This window comes from Leopardus geoffroyi, chromosome D2 (genome assembly GCF_018350155.1).
Source record: "Leopardus geoffroyi isolate Oge1 chromosome D2, O.geoffroyi_Oge1_pat1.0, whole genome shotgun sequence".
NCBI classification, from domain to species: domain Eukaryota; kingdom Metazoa; phylum Chordata; class Mammalia; order Carnivora; family Felidae; genus Leopardus; species Leopardus geoffroyi.
In genome coordinates this window covers 49,245,455-49,263,234 of record NC_059334.1, presented here as the reverse complement: position 1 = coordinate 49,263,234, position 17,780 = coordinate 49,245,455, and the positions used below count along the sequence as shown (strand labels likewise).

Here is a 17,780-nt window from a genome sequence, read left to right as displayed (position 1 = left end):
AGGTCTAGTCTGCACAGCTCCTGGGGATACTAAGCTTCTGGGGTTACAGCTGCGGGGCTGGGACTCAGGGACACGTGATGTGTCTCAAGTCACAGAGTGAGCAGAGAGCCCAGGGTTCCAGCGCTGCTCTGCAAATCTGCAAACCCACGCTCGGCCCAGGACGCCATGCTGCCTCTTGCCGTGGGCTCCTCGAATCCTTCTTTCTTCCTCCAGTCCATCTGCAACTGAGCAACTGTATCACGTTCACCCTATAAATAACCGGGCGGTTCCGAGCACAGAGATAACGTGGTCACATCTGGGCCGATGGGCAAGAGGACCTAGAGGACATTTGGGGCTTTTGCGCTGGCTCTTCTCTGCCAGTGTGGTTGGCCGTAGACGAGAAGGAACGTAAGAGAAAGTGTGCAAGGCTGACCTCTGTGGGGACAGAACCCTATCCGGCTCACCGTCTAGTCACAGTATCATGGACAGTGCTGGCAGGCAGCCATGGAGAGATTCAGTAAGCTTCCAGGAAGGGCCCCAGGGCAGGACAGAAAATAACGCAGGTTATATTCTGGGTCCTTGGCAGCGCCTTTAGGGATGGGCTGCTCTTGTCTTCCACTAGACGCGGGAAGTACAAAGTGGAGGCTTCCTTCCCCCAGCTGACAGGCAAATATGAGGGCCCTTGCAGGAAACCATCTCTTCTGGAGTAGAGGACTGGCTTGCCTGTGGGAAGGGATTCCAGCAAAACCAAGGGCATTCAGAGAAAACGGAGTGTCTTTCCCCACCCCCCACTAAGGATCAGTTGACCAGCGGAGGCCAGCATGCCCGCAGAATTCTTACTTATGATTAGCGTGATTACGATGGCCTGTTTTCCACTAACCAGCGCAGCTAGGATTACACAACCCTTGTGTGTTGGGTTTGAGGAAGAAAAACCAAGTCTGGAAAACTCCAAATGGCAACACTAATTCCAAACTGTTGGCCGCTACGTTTGAATACATGTCTTTATTAGAAAAATTGTAAGTGCATATACATCTTTTCATTGATATGACTTCAAAGTAGAAATTGTTGTTTCTCAGAAGGAGTTGTTATTTGTTATAAAAAAAAAAAAAAAAAAGCACACTGCATACAGGAAGCTGCCTTCTCCTGGACCATTTTCACATTATCTGGGAGATGTAATTTAAACAACACAAAATACAGTATTTATCACATTTAACACTGAACCCATCACTGCTCAGAGACTGAGAATCCAGCGAGGTTGCAGACTAACAAGTTTCCCGGGTGGCATTTTTTTCAACTTGGCAATCAATGTCAATGGTCTGCTGAGGGGATTTGAAGGTTTCCAGGGAGCATTTCCCAGGGACAGGGCTCCCTGGGAATGGGTCAGGGAAGATAGGTACAGGGAAGATGTGTACAGGGACCCCACAATTCCCATCCAGTTGCAAAAGGGTACACTGCCTGCCCGGGGTCAGGGGGGTGGTGATGAGCTCCCAGTGGGGAGCCCATGCCATAACATCAGGCAGCAGTCAGAAAACGAAAGTCAAATCGGATCCAGTGAAAAAGCTTAGACGTTCTCTGGTCTTCACACAGGGGCAACTGCAACCTTTGGCTATTCAGGCCCTCTGCTCAAAGCTGAACCTCCTTTCTCTGGAGGACAGGCCCACCGGCAGAGGGCCCCCCCCCACCACCTGCTCCCCTACTCCTGAGCCACCTCGCTGGGGTCTCAGCACCTGGCGGGGCTGGACAAAGAACAGTGCAAACAACACAGGGCGCAGATTCAGATACAAACACACAGCACTTCTGGGGGTCCCGGTCCCCACCCTGGCCCCACAGCTCCCCAGGTCCTGATGCAAAGGCTGGCAAGGGAGCACGGCCTTAGAGGTTACACGGAGCCCAAGGGAAGGTCAGGTAGAGCAGCACTGGAGGAGGAGGAACAGCTGGGTGACCCCTAATCAACTGATGCACTAGACTTGTTTTTAAAGCAAAAGGGGATGGGCGAGCCTTTTCCTTTGCAAATAGACTATTTAAATGCACATTTGCTTTAGTTGGGCAGCCTCCACTTAGAAGCAGATTGCAAGTAGAGTAATTGTTAGGCAGATAATTTTCCTAGAAGTTTCTACCCTTACCTCTTTTCCCCCCTGTTGGGGAGAAACAAACAATTCTTTAACTGTAGTCAAGATTCAGGGCCGCGTTTATTTTCGTGGAGCAAGAGATTTAATGGCTCTGGTTCAGGGATTCCAGGAGAAGATGGCTCCACATTTTCCATGAGAGTTTTAAATATCTTGGATGACTTAGAAAAAGCCTATCCCACTGAAAAGCAATCATTTCACACGTAATTCAGGAGCCCTGTCAGGTTAATTTCAAAAGACAGTTTTGAAACCAGTTCTGTACTCCTTCTAACTAATAAAGGTCCCTGTGCTCTATTTTATTCAATATAATATTGCTGATTTGAAGATACCAATTTTCGTTTGGCGGAGGGGTTGGCTTTCTACCACGAAGATCCGATATAAAGGAATATTTACGCAAATATTAACATGTTACTGATAACACGAAGATTATTAAATCTAAAAACACCTACAATTCCAGATTATTTTGTTAGAATATACTTTCTGCATGTTGTTTACAGTGTCCTCTCAACTGATACATTTCCTTGTTTTGCCCTGCTTTTCTTCCATTTTCTTAATTTAAAATGTTTGCTGGGACACTGAACCAAAAGCAAAGTATTAGTAAGATGAAATGTGAAACGACTCAACAAGCAAAAAGCCCCTCAAGTGCCTACCTGCTGCACTTAAACTGTTTAATGCAACTCTACAAACTGGTCTCGGTAAAGGAAAACACCCTACACGTCAGGGTTTTAACCTACTTTCCCAAATATCCCCTTTTCTAAGAGTGAAAGCCAAGATGCACGTTCTGGAAGCACAAGGTTACAGCAGTGGAGAAGTCCAGACGCCACTGTACAAGGTGGTGGATGATGGGCTTGCCAAGTGGGGAAAAAGGGGAGGTTAGATTTTAGGTGGGAAGGAATCTTCACGTCCAGGACTCATTATTTCACGGATCAGCTTTTCAAAAACCAAAAAAAAGGGTTGAGGATCCTTTTCACGTTCTCGCCAAAACAATCACGCGCTTGATGCAATGGAGCAAAAACTCCCCGTGGCTCTGAGATACCAACTGTAGGGGCATAAAGGCCTGGCCTCCTCATGGGTCAACTCTGCTGCGCACCGAATTCCCTTGGGCTCTGTGGATCCATCTTGGGTTTGTGATCAGTGGAAAAACCCAGGCTGTCCACCCAAGAGGATCACACCCCTAATCAGAAACCTGGTCAAAAGACCTCTCCTTACCCTGAGCCTTTGCATCCAAGGGGTGGACAGTGCGTGCCCCGAGGACGTTGGCTTTGAACAAGAACACAGGATTGGACAACGGACAATATTCCAAACGAGACACAGATGTGCACAGTGTTTGCAGCACCGGGTGACACGAGAGACATTTGATTTGCTTCTTGGTGCCCAGTTTAAATGAAAGCTTTGGTCTTGAGACAGTCTTTTTCCAGGGCGATGGAGACAGTCTTGGAGATACATGATGATGGATGAGAGAGAGAATGACAACAGCATGATGGGATGTAGGGAAGAGCTCAGGATGAGGGGTGCATCTCTCCCTGCCCTGGCCTCATCCCCCTGCCTGCCTCAACTTGGGGAAGCCCTGCGATGCTCACCAATGGGGAAGACCCCAGCTCTCACTCTGAGGAAGGGTGAAGATCCCATCTGACTCTCTAAACTTGACTCTGCAGCCCCCTCCCCCCCCCCATGCACGGGGCAGCCTTCACTAGGGTCTTCCCTGGTTCTGATACGTCCCAGGGGCTCTCCGTCCCAAAACAGGATGATCTGGGGTCTCAGCCTGCACAGCTCAGAGAGATACAAAACTCAGGAACTCCAGCTGGGTGAGGGGCTCCACGGGAAAGATATTATAACAAAGCAAGTAAAATAACGGCCTCAGTCTAAGTTCCTATCTGTCACCAGCGACACTGGATAATCAAACTAAATGAAGAATAAACACCATATATTTTGCTACATAATCAAATGGTGATAGTAAAGGCAAACTGTGCAAAACAAAGCCCTCGGAAATGTACCGGGCCCTGCCTGGGTGCAGCGGAGCTGCCGCGGGCTCTTCCTAACACTGGTTTCAGACCTGGGCTCCTACTGTAAGGTTTCCTCAGGCGTCTGACCCAACCTGCGCCTCTCACATCTTGAACCTCCTGTTAACAAGAACAGAGGGAGACACCGTTAAGGCGGAGGCCAGGCCGCAAGCCTTAAGACGCCGAGCACTGCTGCAGCAGGGCCCCCACTCCTGACTTCCAAATCGCGGCCGTGTGCCTCCTTTCCGAGGCCCTGGGAAGGGGGAGGGTGGCGAGAAAGGCAGCCAGGGCTGAAGCGGAGGGATGGATGGAAGATGGGAAGCGGAGAGGAAAGTCGGGCGCAGCCAGCACGGGGTACGGCGGACGAACAAGGGCACGCAGACAGACGGTGAGGCACGGTGGTCACGCGACAGGGCAGGGCGCACTGCCTTAGCCCCAGCGCGGATGGAGGGCTGGCAACCCCTTACCTCAGTGTGGCCCGGTCCTGCACCAGGCCCGGAGCAGGCTGCCTGGCCGTCCGGGGTACCACCGATCACCTCCACCTAACCCCTCACCCCCACCCCACCCCGACTGGCCCCGGGACAGTGCTGGCACGTTCACTTGCTTCAACCCAAAACAGAACGGAGTCCGGCTCTACTCTTCCACAGCACCCCCCTCCACCCCCGCCCATCTTCAGCGGGGCTGGCGCTACATCAGCTTGTCAGATACAGCGAGGGCCCAGGGCCAGTGAGGTCACAGGAGGACAGAAACGGAGCGTGTTTGCTTTTCGGAATGTGGGGCCAACCGTCTTAGTCCCCACGGTCCCAGCTCCCCCAGCAGGAGTGGAAGGCGCTGTCTCGCTGAGCACTGCAGGGAGCAGTCTGTCGCCTCAGGGCAGCAATAGCTTGACCCACCATTGCTAGATGGCAAACAGCCCCCTGTGGTCTTCAGAAGGGACCCACTGCCCCTCTCGAGGCACAGAGACGTGCCGTTCCCGCTGTACGAGGAACAGAGAGCATGGGGCGCGGGCCTGACCGGCTCCCGAGCGGTTTAGGAAAGGTAGGACTACCCCAGCGCCGGTGCCCCAGCCCAGGCCTGCTGCCCTGGGCAGACCAGAAAACATCCTGATGCCTTAGGAGGCAGGGCAGGTGGGGAGCGGGAGGGCATCCCGTACGCCCCGGAGCAGGCCTGCCATCCCCAGGGCTGGCAAGAGGGGTGCAGTCTGGAGAGTCAGCCACATAAAAGGGAGGGGGATGGGGAATAAAAGGACTTGGGCTGCAGCGCCCTAGCAGGACACTTCCCTGATGGGGAAAAGGAATGGCCACAAGGTTCTGTGCTGCCATCCCAGAGGAGGACGCTAAAGCGTGAGGGGACACAGTGTTCCAGGTGAGTCTAACAGGCAGGCGCCTTGGGTTTTCTTCTCCTGATTCCATCTGTCCAGTGCTCCAACCACTTCATCTTTCTGGATCCACAGACTGAATCATGACCAGGGGCCTGGGGTGCAGGGGGAGTGTTTACGTGGGACAGGAGGATGGGGAGCACAGTCCAGACATTCGAGGTGTCCTTTTTCGAAGTACTACTGAAATCTGGGCCTTGCTCTCCCATGTGATCCCCCTCCTTCCGGTCCAGATTAGAGAGACTTGGCAAAAAATCTTAGACATAAATCTGTGGGTGGTATGAGGAAGGTTCTAGAGCTTTCTAGAGCACCATGTTCACTTTAAGCACATATTTCCCATGAGTGAGGACTGAGGCAGCTGTGTCCCGGAACCTAATGGCACAAGGTCACAGAGACTGTCCCAGCAGGTGGGTGGGGACAAGCCCTTCGCACAGTTCCTCCACATCGGGGACCCGTTTAAAGAATCTATAAAGTGAACTGCCCGGACAAGAGGCTCCCTGAGAAGTATTTTCCACAGCTGCTCCCCGGGAATGCGGAGCTGCTACCCCCTCGGTGTCCGGAAACCAGCCCTGCTCGGAGGTAAAGCCGCTCTCACAGCCCCAGGCCTAGGACAGGGGTGCTGGAGAAGTCCCACCCCAGGTGGCAGAGGGGTGGAAGGCCCCTTGGGAAAGAGTCAGTTACCACCTGTAAAAGGCACGGCCATAGCTAGCTGGGCCCCACGAAGGCTGTGCCGGGCAGCACCCGCCGTGGTCAAGGGGAGGGCAGAAGGCCCTCGCCGGCCGAGGCGCCGCTGCTGTGCTAGCAGATGGCCCTGTGCGGGCCGGGCCTGCACTCTGGCCTCAGCAGGAAGGCACGCTGTGAGTGTGTGAGCCGGTGTGCCGGTGAGCCGGCCCTTCTGGGAGAGGGAGTGGAGGGCCGGGTGGGGGTTCAGCGGCCCAGGGCAAGGCCGGAGACTCCGGGCCGCTCGAGACAGTCCTGAGCATAGTGTCCTCATCCCAGACCACAACCCCAGTCTCGGCACAACTACTTTCTTCATAACTTAGCAGACCAGGAAGGGCCTTAAAAAGCGCCTAAACACGAGAGCCAGTGTGGCCAGAGGAGCGCCGCTCCTCCGAGGAAGGTCTGAGCACCTGCAGCGAAGGCAAGGCGTGTGCCCTGGAGGAGGGTTAGAGCAAATTTACAAAGCGCCGGAGAGACAAGAGCAGCGCGCACTGCGGTCCATCTCGAAGTGGCAGAGAACTAGTTTTTCCTTTTCTGGGCAGCCTTTCTCTTCTTCTGTCGCTTCTTTTTTCCTATCTTTTCTCTTTTCCCCATTTTTTCTTCTCTGCGCCCCCTTAGATAAAATCAGTAGAACCATTAATGACGTTGAAAGGGACCGGGGTCTGTCTCAGTCTGCACACTATTTCACGCTGGCCTGGGGATCAGTCTCAACCCTGTCTTCTGTCTTAGGCCTGGAGGCCCCCGGGCAAAGCACGGCCCACCAGTACTTCCTTAAAATAAAGCAGACATTTCCCCCCTGACTCCAAGAGAAATATTGGCCAGCCTTCCAGAACATGTGTGACCTGGCTATCGCCATGGCCAACCTGCCAACCTGGCCCTGGTTCCAGCTATGGCCTGAGGTTTCCAACCCAGAAAGGCACTCACATCTGACAGGCTGTGAAGGGTGTGAAGTCCAGGGCCAGGCTGGACTTGGCCTTCTAACTCACCTCAATCCCATCTACTCAGCCTTCCTTCCTTCTCAGTGCAGAGCTGAACTCTCTGCTCGAGCTAAAAAAACCCTGCGCTTCAAACTGAATCATGCTTTGGAGGTTAGAGACCCAACATTCAGATGGCCATCCAGGAGAGGAGAAAGGAGGCAGCCTGGTGCCACTTTCTCCTTTCTGGATGCTTGGGAGACTCCCCCCAGGGAATGACTGGGATTGTTCTGGAGAGCAAGGGAGAGAGCTGGTTAGCAGAATTTGATTAGAACAACTGGCTCATGACTGTCACATTAAAATGATTCAAGCTGAATGGTATTTAATGATTTATGGGGTAAGGCCACCTGCTCCTGGGCAGGCTTTCTATTAACCATGGCCTGGAATTATGGGATTTTTACATGGGAGACTGTGAAAGCTGGATATTATGAGAGTTGAGTCTCTGGAGATTATGTGGGGGTGTTAGGAGAACCGAGGAAGAGGAGGAAGGGGAAGAGGAATTAGTGAGTCAAATATTATTCTTCAGAAAACTAGCACTGTTGTTTCCATTGGGTTTAAAAAAAAAAAAAAAAGAAAGAAAGAAAGAAAAAAACCAAAAGGCTCAAAAACTTAAGTTGCAGCTCTCATTTGCTCCTGAGCCAGGCCCGTGCTCACATGTGAACTCGGCAAGAGGGATTCAAGGCACCTGACCAGCAGGCCACCTTATCTTCATAAACTCCAGAAAGGTATCAGAGCCCCGTGTCTAACCACTAATGGATTTTATTTCAGGTAAAGAAATTCCCACATCCAGTAGGAGGCTGATGCCATGAAACAATTAGCGTTTTTATTGCTAGTGCATATAATGTCACATTGGATACAATTTTAGTACAAGTGAAAAAATACACTGTGGCTAAACATTAAAAAGCTGCAATCACATTTATAGATCATATATATTTCTTTACAAATTGCCAGTAGTTTAAGATAATAGAGAAAGGTAACCTACTGACGTTCATATGGCTCCACTTTCAAATATATGAATTGTTCGACTATAAATATATTCTGAAATACAATTGTTTTCTAAAGAAACATAAAAAAATGTGCACAAAAAATATATAAAAAATGCCTTGCAGAAAGTTACAAATACCACTAGGCCCATCTGTGGATCACATTTACCATGGAAATGTCACCTTGCCAACATTTCTGATTGGAGCCTGAAACCATGCTGTGGTTTCAGGAGGAGGGGTTAGTGGCAAGAGGCTCATTTATTCATTTGTTTTTCCACTTCGGATTTCAGACACCTCAGGGTGTACAGAGCCTCCGTGGCATATATAAGCTTCGGAGGCAGTCACAGAACCAAATTCCTCGAAACAAGTTCCGATTGAAAATTGCATCGGACTCTGCAAAGACCTGCCTTTCAGGGAAGGCGGAGACAGGATCTCCCACCCACCCCCCTGGAGAGGGCCAGCCCCGTTCTGGAGGCAGAGGCCAAAGAAGATTCTCACAGAGGGCCTGAGCAGGAGGGGAGGGTGAAGAGAGGAGAGGGCTGCAGGGCGGGGGCCCCAGCAATCCCTCTCCTCCCACTGAGCATGTACAGAAATGGGAAGCAGAGCAAGATAAAAGCATGCTGCTGGAGGCAGGGAGAGGCCTGGGAATGACCGGGACAGGGTTTCTGAGCACAGTCCCCAGCGACAGTAGCCTCTACATGGAGCCTACAGATCCGATCACTGAGCTGGAAGGAGAGGGTGGAGGTGGTGGCCGTGGCCTAGCACCGGTCAGTATCAGAGGGTCACCTTGGGCTGTCATTCTAGGACGGACACCCACTGCGGGAGCCGCCCACGGTCTTCCTCTGAGTCTGGAGGAAGGACGCTTTTCTGAGCTCCGTGCTTGGCCTGTCACCTGACTGTGCCCAGATGCCCCAGGGGCAAGGGGAAGAAAAGCTCCACAACAAACCAAATACAGATCCTGAAGTCATCATTGATTAAAAAAAAGATAATGGGAATGATGTGATTATGAGGATTACGAGAGAACCGACAGCGGGGAAATGCTGCTGGTACAATAGAATTTCTTAGAAAAACCCCAGTTATAGAACAGCCAGTGCGCAAGGGTATGGGGCTCGGGTGGACATAAGCTGCGGTATCGTACCATAGGCTATAAATGCGGGTGTCTACGTGCCGGGCCGACCTCAAGCCTGTTCCCAGGTCAGTGCGCTACCCCCGAGGCACGCCTGGTCCCCCCCATGCAGGCCTTCCTCCCCCAACCTTGCCCTTCCATCTGCCACACGGGTCTTAGCTTTCCTCAAGTGGGTCTACCGGAAAGTCCTTTTTGGCTGTTGTGCTTACTTGTTTAAAGCTTTCTCCAGGTATTCCTGAATCCACTTCAATTTCGGGTCAATGCACACTTGTCTATTGTTGTTCTTCAGCCTCGCCCTGCCAAAACAGAAGAGGCGACAGTGTGTGGCCGAACGGAGAAGGCGCCGCTGGGATCTGGGCACCCGCTCCTCTGACGCCCGCGTCAGGGCCCTCCCCGGTGCCACGTGTCCCACTCGGCGGGCTCGGGTTCGGGAGGAACTCAGGGTGTGCCGGGGACACATGTTCCTAGCATTGTGGCAAGTCCTGCCGCAGAGCTAGGGGAAGGCGAGAAGAGGCTTTCCAGGGGAGTCCAGGGAGAATGCACCACAGGGAACATCTGAGTTGGCCTTTGAAGGAGGAGAGGGAGCTGGGCAAGTGAAATCAAGGGGGAGAGAAAAGCAAGAGCAAAGGCACCAAAGGGGCACCTGCTTAGAGGATGTGGAGGAAGAAGCGGGTGGCCAGGTGTAAAGGGCAAAAGAGTGGGACTTTCTCTGTAAGATCGTGGGGGCTTACGTTGGAAAGCGATAAAGGCAGATTCTTATTTGGATGGATCATCTTGAAAGTACGTGGTGGACAGACTTAAGAGCAAGCCTGGAGGTAGGAGGCCTGCAAAGAGGTACTGCGGTAGTCTGGGGAAGAGAGATGACAGGGCAGTGAGGGAGGGACGGTGCAGGTAGTTTGCCAGAAAATGGTTTCCAGAGAGGGTTTACAAGTTCCCTCAATGTTCCATGGTCACATTTGTTTTTTTACAAATTCAAAGGGCATCTTCCTCCCAGGTCTCTGCCCCACTCACACTTCCCTCTCCAGGTCCCCCTCCCTAAAGCCCTGGGTACCAGGCAATCTCAAGCAGCCTGAGGACTCCCTGCCCAGCCACACACGGCTCTGTGTGGACAACGAAGGCCAGCACAGTGGCTTGGGGACACCGCCGGGCGTCACGCAGCCTGCCTGTCAAGTGACTTGACATACGCGGAGGAAGAGTGCGGTTCAGAGCAAGGAGTTTGAATTTGGCTGCCACTGCTTATGAATTAATCCTGTGTTTGCCCAGACCAGCGAATCATGTCTGGCTTCTTCAACTTCAAGGTGCATTCCTAGCAGGTGGACCTGTGTAATCTGAACCGCAAAGCGGGTCTATGGCGCTAAATTCAATGTCTGATAAAACACTTCTCAAAGGGGAGGCAGTATTGATTTTAAGAAAGTAAGTGAAAAAAACATCCATCTTCTAGTGGGTCTAAAACATCCTGTAAATGACAAACACGTCCGAGGCAGCAAAGGCTAGCAAAAAAAGACAAAACCAAACTTAAAAACAGTTGGTATCAGGGTGGAAAAGGCTTCTGGCAGTTGCAGCCTTCATTCCAACTGCTGTGCCCCCGCCCCGTTCTCAGCACTGGGGCTTTCCGGGAGGTGAGGTCCCCACGAGAGACCCTGAGCCTCAGCACCTCGGTGTCTAGCCACATGACCACAAGGCGCTGTGTGCAAGCATGGGTGCGTCTGAGCACCCGAGGGCCAAGCAATCAACGGCGCGAGCGGCTCTCTTCCCGAACCTCGCCCCGCCTCCTGCAGCCCAGGCGAGCGATTTTTGTGTGTGGTATAGGTGTAACTTCAGTCTGCCTCGTTCCGCACGTGAATGAAATCAAATACCAACGGCTGCCCTCAACGCCAGCAAAGCAAAAACTCGTGGGTTGTGTTGGAGAAAACGCCGTTAAGTGAGCCGAAAATGTTGCGTTTCACCCAATGGTTAGAGGCTTCGCCTGAATTTGGGTCTCGTGAGATTTTGCTGTGTGATAAGGGATGGATTTAGATCGCCAAAGCCTGGAAACTGGCAGGACAGACAACTGTTCCTAGCAAAGGGCTGGCTAATTTCCTGGACTTCAGAGGAAACTCTGGTGAAGCCCGTGTTTCTCTAGTCTGGAGGCACCCAACTGTACTGCCATTTCCTGTGCTAAAGGAGGAAACTTGGAAAAAAAGAAACAAGAACGGCTAGGGGCACAGCGGGGTGCCAAGGATAAGAGTGGCTTTTGAAACTCCTGCCTGGTAGCTTACTCACAGGCCTGGTGGTGATCACAGCTGCCTCTAATTATGCCAAGTTCAAGGCTGGTGGCTCAGCATGTGTCGGCTCTCCAGCGTTTACAAGTTTTGAGCTAGGTGCTACTATGCCCATTAGAGGCAACACTGCTGGAAGATGATGTTGAGACTTACACGATCTGAAGGGCACAGTTCGGAGTGTTGAGGATTTTGAGATGCTTGACGTTGGCTCTGGCAACGTGGCTCTCGAAGAATCGGCAAGGACATCTGTAGCTCAGGCTGACCGGTTTCCCTAGAAGAGGTGATGGAAGCAGCGCAGTTTGTTATGATCCTGCCAGACCTTGGGGACATATGTGTGGATGTGTCTGCGGCCAAGGGTTAAGGTGGTGGAATGATGTCAGGATCCAGAGCTATGGGACGGGTCACGGGTGCATCCTTGCTAAGACCTCTTGGGCAGCACAGTGAGCTCTGGGTGGGCGAAGGCCCGAGCCTCCATAGGGCCAGAGGGCAAATGGACCTTCAGAGAGCTGGATCCTAGGGGGCAGGGGAATTAAAAGAAGCCCCCTGCTCGGTGTCTTAAAATATATTAATCCCAGGAGACAACTGTTTCAGTCCAAGGTACTGGGGTTCCCAGTTATTCTTTGCAAAATAAACTCTTCCAGGGCCAACTAGAAAAGCCTCCGCCCACCCCCACCCCCCTCCCCCTCCTCTCCCTCAGAGAAGGAGGAGGGGGAAGCAGAAGGCTCCCAAAGCAGCGGTTCCCCTGGGAATGCTGCCCTCCCCCACCTGCAATCTTCTCTCCTCACATTCACCTTAAACCCAGGCAACCACAAAAGAATCCTGGCAGGCTTCCTACCTGGGAGTCCCCAGAGGGCAGGCCAAGGGTCCACCTTCTCCTAGGCACTCCCCTGAAGGCAGGGAGATTATCAGGACTGGAGTCAAAAGTGGCTTTCATTGTGCAGGGATGCTCCAGCCTCCTGGGTTGTATTACCTCTTTGTTTGCCAATTCACCAATTTGCAAAATGCCATAATTGACACTCATTAGTTTAAATAAGCAAAGGGCTCCTGCAGAACCCACCACTCACCCTCTAAGTCTAGAATTGCAAGCCCTGGGGGGCTGGGATCTTTGTGGGTTTTTTTTTTTTTTTTTTCTTTTCTGCAGATTTTATCCAAGCCCTACTTAATACCCCAAATTATTTGAATTTGTGGATCCTTTCATCAGGGATTAAATGTATGTCTGAGAATATTTAGTCCAGAGATTAAAAAAAAAAAAAAAAAAGTTTCCCTGTTTACAGAGCTCCTAGAGGCCTCCCGGTGGTTCTGAAGTTCTGCATTTTGGGGCAAGAGACCTGGGGAAGCTGTAGGACACCTTGTAAGGGACTTAATTTTTCCAGAAGCTGTGTTCAGTTGAGAGATGGCATGGCCTGCAAACAGCAGACTATTTAGCCCATTCAGGGGAAAAGCAGACCACTGGGCCCCCTAGGATCAAAGTCAAATCCTTAAACTCCAGTAAGGAGAAAGCCTGACTTCAGGGTGCTCAGTGACTCAGGGCCCTGGAAGGGTCCCCGGAGCAGCCTTCAAATGTATACCCGAACTGACTCCAGAAAGTCACTGCTGGGGCCTGGCTTTCAGCAACTACACCCAATCCCTGTGGTAGATGCTGGGTGTAGCACATGTTACCATACTGCGCATGCTGCCCTGGAACCAGATCGCCTGGGAAAGCCATCCCGGGGCTGGGGGCTAGGTGGTCTGGGTAAAGGAGAAGCCAAAGTCTCCCCCTCGGAGTGTCCTGTCTCTAGTCTCCCTGGAATGCTCATGTGTCCTCCTGAGCTGGCTAGGGACTGGGGAACTGGGGCTGGGTGGTGACACAGGAAGGGTCCCAACCCCAGCGCAGCAGGCTGAAAGGGACACAGTGTGAGTGCTTTAGCCAGTGGGGGGCTGCTGGTGGGGGCTGCCGCTCTCCCATGTCTGGGAAGCTTTTCTGGCTCCACTAACCAAGTAGTGGAGATCAGGCCAGAAATCAGAGCTGAATCAGAGCTCAAAACACAGGCTTTCTCTTCTCTCCTTTCCCCCCTTTTGCCCCCTGGGATTATCCATTTCCTTCAAAGGCAATTCTTATTCCTGCTCCCAGGACCCAGTTGCTTGTCTATCAAGTGGGGAATTTCAATAGGTTTTTTAAAGGGACAGAGCGCCCAGGGCTCTTACTAGAGAACTCACCTGGGGTCCTCTCCTCCAGCTTTTTGTCAACATTACTAACTTTTCCAACTGGTTTGGATGTGACTCTGCGTATAGGCCTGACACCGGATTGGCCTAGATGTTATGGCTTGGGACCCGGTGAACTTGGCTCTGTTCAGGAGCAGTTCCAAGAGAATCTTCCACTCCAATGCAGAGACAGGAGCCCTGGCCAGCCTCTCCAACCGGGCCTCAGAATGGAGCCTGGCCTGGATGCATATAACCCCTGGAAGTCCAGGGCATCTAGGGGCCCAGCTGCATGGCTGAAGTCAGGTGGAGGGAGGGCAGGAGAGTGAGCCTGACCCTGAACAAGGGTATCTCCAAGTGCAGTTCTGAAGTCGGTATAGGTCCACAGGCTCCAGGAGGTCAAGAGGTACATTCAAGCCTATACATGCAAGGAGAACCAGACAGACCTAGAGCCCGACACCCTGATCTGGCCACTTGGCTGCTAAGAGGGCAACTCAGAGGGACAAACAACCAACCCTTCCCAGGGCCAAGATGAGTCTGTCAGTGGGGGCTCCAGCTCCCTCTGTGCTCCTTCCAGGCCAGCTACACCTGGGTCCCTGCATTCCTGTCCTTTCTGCAGCTCCCCAGGGGAGTGGGACAGCTTGGGGAAGCACCATTTCCCTGAGAGGCACAGAATGACACCTCCACTCTCACCAGACACTCAAATTGTTAATGCTCAAGCCAGAGTGTCCCCCACGACCCAGGGCTTCGGCAAGGAGACTCAGCCTCACATACTTTTTCTTTCGGCTTAGGAAGTAAAATCTAAATTGCCTTCCATCCAGTCCCTCTGCAGCTCTGTCCAGCAACTTGCTGCACGTTTAAAGAACACTTTCCAGGCAGTCAGCTATGAACTCCTGTTAGCCCTGGCCCTCTTGCCTGGAGGCTGCAGTCATGCCCACCTTACCCACACCGGCTCCCAGGCCACTGCCTGGGACGATGCAAAGGGTCAGCGAGCGGCTGGAGCCCAGCCTAGGGCTGCAGGCGCTCAGGCCCCGCAGCTGCCCCACGGAACACACCAAGTGTCCTTCAAGACTGTGCAGGCTTTGTTGGCAACTTCGCAGCCAAGAAAGGACAGCGTGGCCTGACTAACACGGCTTGTTTCGTGTGTTTCAAGCCAACAGTTTATTTTGTTTTGCAGCAGTGGTGTCCTGTGACAGGACAGCGAGGTTTCTCTTAAGCTTCAGAAGAAAAAAAAAAAAAAAAAAAAGCTCTCTCCCTCTCCCAGTGAAACAGGACACCACCTTTCCCAGTGGCCTAAGGCCTTGGCGATTGAACTTTGTTGCAGCGCTCATTCTGAGGGAAGAGCGATGGCTTGGCCGGTGACAAAGGCGCCTGTCTGCAGGTGTGTTTGGGGGACAGGGGAGGGGCACGAGCGACCCCGGCGGCCCCTGGGCCTCTCTTCGGTGACCCCGGGAAGAGGCCAAGGAAGCAGCGGCTGGACGCGCGCCCGGGTTAGCCGCGTCGTTGCGGACCGCGGAGCTGTGCAGAAGCGCGACCGCGCGGGTGGCGCAAACCCGACAGCTGCTCTGTTTGGCTCGCCCGCGAAACCGAGCTAGGGTGGGTGCAGAGAGAGGGCCAGCCTCGCCTAAAGGGGACGCCGCGCAGCAGCACCCGACCGCACCGCCACCACGAGCGCGTCGCGATGCGAGACCCGCTTCGCGACGCGCTCTCTCGCACACGCCTCTCCAGCACCCGGCGCAGCGGGGCCTCGGAGTCCCTCTGCTTGGAGACACCGAGTCGCGCGCTGGACGACACTGGCTGGGTGGGGGTGAGGGGTGGGATGAGGGGGGACAGAGCCCGGCGCGGAAGGCTCCCGACCCCGCTCCACTCCCCAACCCCCCGGCGCGCTCCCAGCCAGTTATCCTGTCCGGTCCGACCCCGGGCAGCCGCTCCGGTCTGGCGGCCGCCCACCGTTCGGGACCGCGAGCCCAGATGCAGAGTGCGAAGCTTCAGGGCGGGTGGTGGCTGCTACGCTCGGGGCTTCCAGCGGCGCGCCCGGCGAAGGGGGCCTGCCTCGACCTCCCCGGTGCCAGGCGGCGCGAGCTGGGTTAGCGCGGGGCGGGGCGGGCGTGGGCAGAGGAGCCGAGCGCACTCACCGTCACTGAGGCAGAGCGCAGCCAGCACGAGGGCCAGCACGGCGACGACCTTGGCATCCATGGCACCGGCGGACGGCGGGCGGACGCAGGCGGGACTCGGAGCGAACGCGGCGGCGGAGAGTGAAAGTGCGGCGGCGGGAGGCGCGCGCCGGGCACTTTAGAGGCGAGAGCGGGGCGGGGCGGGGCGGGGCGGGGCGCGCGGCGAGGGGCGGGCCTGGAGCTGCCGCCGGGAGGCCGCGGGGGGCTCCGGCGCGCGTCCCCCTCCCACACCGCCGCCCGTCCCGTCCCCTCCCGCCCTCTCCGCGCCCGGGATGCTCCAGGGGCTGCGGTGTGCCTGGACCTCTGACCTTCTCCTCTCCGCTGGGCCCTGCTCCGTAGGGCTCGACCTGCAGCGAGGAACGCAGCCGCGCAGGGAGGCTCGGCTAAACGTTGGTTTTTGTGCCCACTGAGCAGGTGGAGAGATGGAGTCCCAGAGGCGGGAACTGAAGGGGGACCAAAGAGAACCAAAGGAGTCGATGTGTGCCGAGGCCCGAGGTAGCCAAGAGCGTCCCGTTTTCGGAGTCTAGAAGCTCGAGGTGACCACCGGGCCAGGCTCGCGTTGCGCCGGGTCCCCCGCAAACTAGGCCTAAGGGAAGGAGACCAGTCCGGGCAGTCCGCGTGACTGCCATCTCAAGCCAACGCCATCATTGGTAGCCAAGCCTCAGTTTCCTCACTTGTAAAATTGCGACTCTAAAATAGAATGATGCGCCGCGGCAGCAAAATAGTCTGCTCTGCCGGCTGCGTGAATGCAACGTGAATTCTAAGCAAACGTGAACTGACTTAGCTCTCTGTCCTCTATTCTCTCAACTGTGAAATGGGCTGATCACAGTGTAACTGGGGGAAACGATTGGCACTCCTCACTCAGGTGTGAAGTGCTCACCCTTGAGTCTGGCACATTGTACTCAATAAATGGAAGCTAGAATAATTGTTTAAGCTTCTGCATTTTCTCCCTCTCCCAATGAATGCCCTGCGCGACCCAAAGTGTTGACCCAAAGTGTTGTGAGAACTCCCCCTTTCCCCCTCTCCCTTCTACCCCAGGGCAGTCCTCCTGGCGTGGGCCTTTCTGGTCCAGAAAACGACACCCACAGAGTCGTCCCTGGTTGGTGTCTGAACTCCTGGCAGGCCGCGCCCCAACCTTGAAACCGCCCTAGCCTAGCAGGGAGGGGTGCAGGCAGGCGGCGCAGGGGTGAGAGGAGCACGATTTGGGACTTCGTTAGTGACCACAGGACGCTCCAGCCACCTCCCGCTTACTGGCATGGCTAGACCTTGGAGTGGATTCTATCCTCGCACGCATCCAAGGAGCTGTGGCGGGGACAGGTCTGTCTCCCTGGGCAGTCAGGTAGTCAGGGCCACGGGGGCATGGGCAGGGGCCGGCGGGGCCTAGGCTCAGCAGCTCCAGCCAAGGGCCGCAGTCAGCAGGAAGTTGCAAGAACTCCTGGACTCCGGTGGTGAGGATGAGGGTCTTTCCGAAACGACTTTCACGCCCGATTAGATGCACCGTGAACTTAACATTTATTCATTCATTCACTCCAAGCCGAGCCCACTGCTGGGCACTGGGCGTAGAGCCGGGAAACGCAGTGGCTTGGTCCCTGCCCTTAAGGAACTAACATTCCAGTGGGCAAGCCAGTCCTCAGGCATTCCTGGGACCCCACTTCTTTTCAGGAGAGCCGGGCGGGTAATCGCGGAACTGGTGAGCCTTGGCTGGCTGCGGGAGGAGAAAGAGCGCGCCGGCTGAGCTCCGGCGCCCTCTGGTGGAGAAGTCTCCAACATCCTCTCCATCCCACCCCCGCTTCACCCTGGCACCTCCCACCCCCACCCCTACCCCGCCCCCAGGTCCGGGTTGACCAAAGCTCAGGCTCTCCCCTGATCCCTGCGCAGCGAGGT

The 17,780-nt window shown here is 54.4% G+C and overlaps 1 protein-coding gene across 2 annotated transcripts; it reads right to left on the bottom strand.

The window, feature by feature from the left end:
• Window positions 1-962: 962 nt before the first annotated feature.
• Window positions 963-16,009, bottom strand: CXCL12 (C-X-C motif chemokine ligand 12). Of its 2 annotated transcripts, none has more exons than XM_045438087.1 (4): window positions 15,858-16,009; window positions 11,698-11,815; window positions 9,493-9,579; window positions 963-4,225 (listed from the first exon to the last, which is right to left on the bottom strand). In XM_045438087.1, exons 1-4 carry the CDS (start codon window positions 15,916-15,918, stop codon window positions 4,210-4,212), a joined length of 282 nt encoding a protein of 93 aa, XP_045294043.1. In that variant the 5' UTR covers window positions 15,919-16,009; the 3' UTR covers window positions 963-4,209. The 2 variants fall into 2 exon arrangements, with proteins under 2 accessions (XP_045294043.1, XP_045294042.1); XM_045438086.1 differs by having other exon boundaries at window positions 963-6,813; window positions 15,858-16,003.
• Between the last annotated feature and the right edge of the window lie 1,771 nt (window positions 16,010-17,780).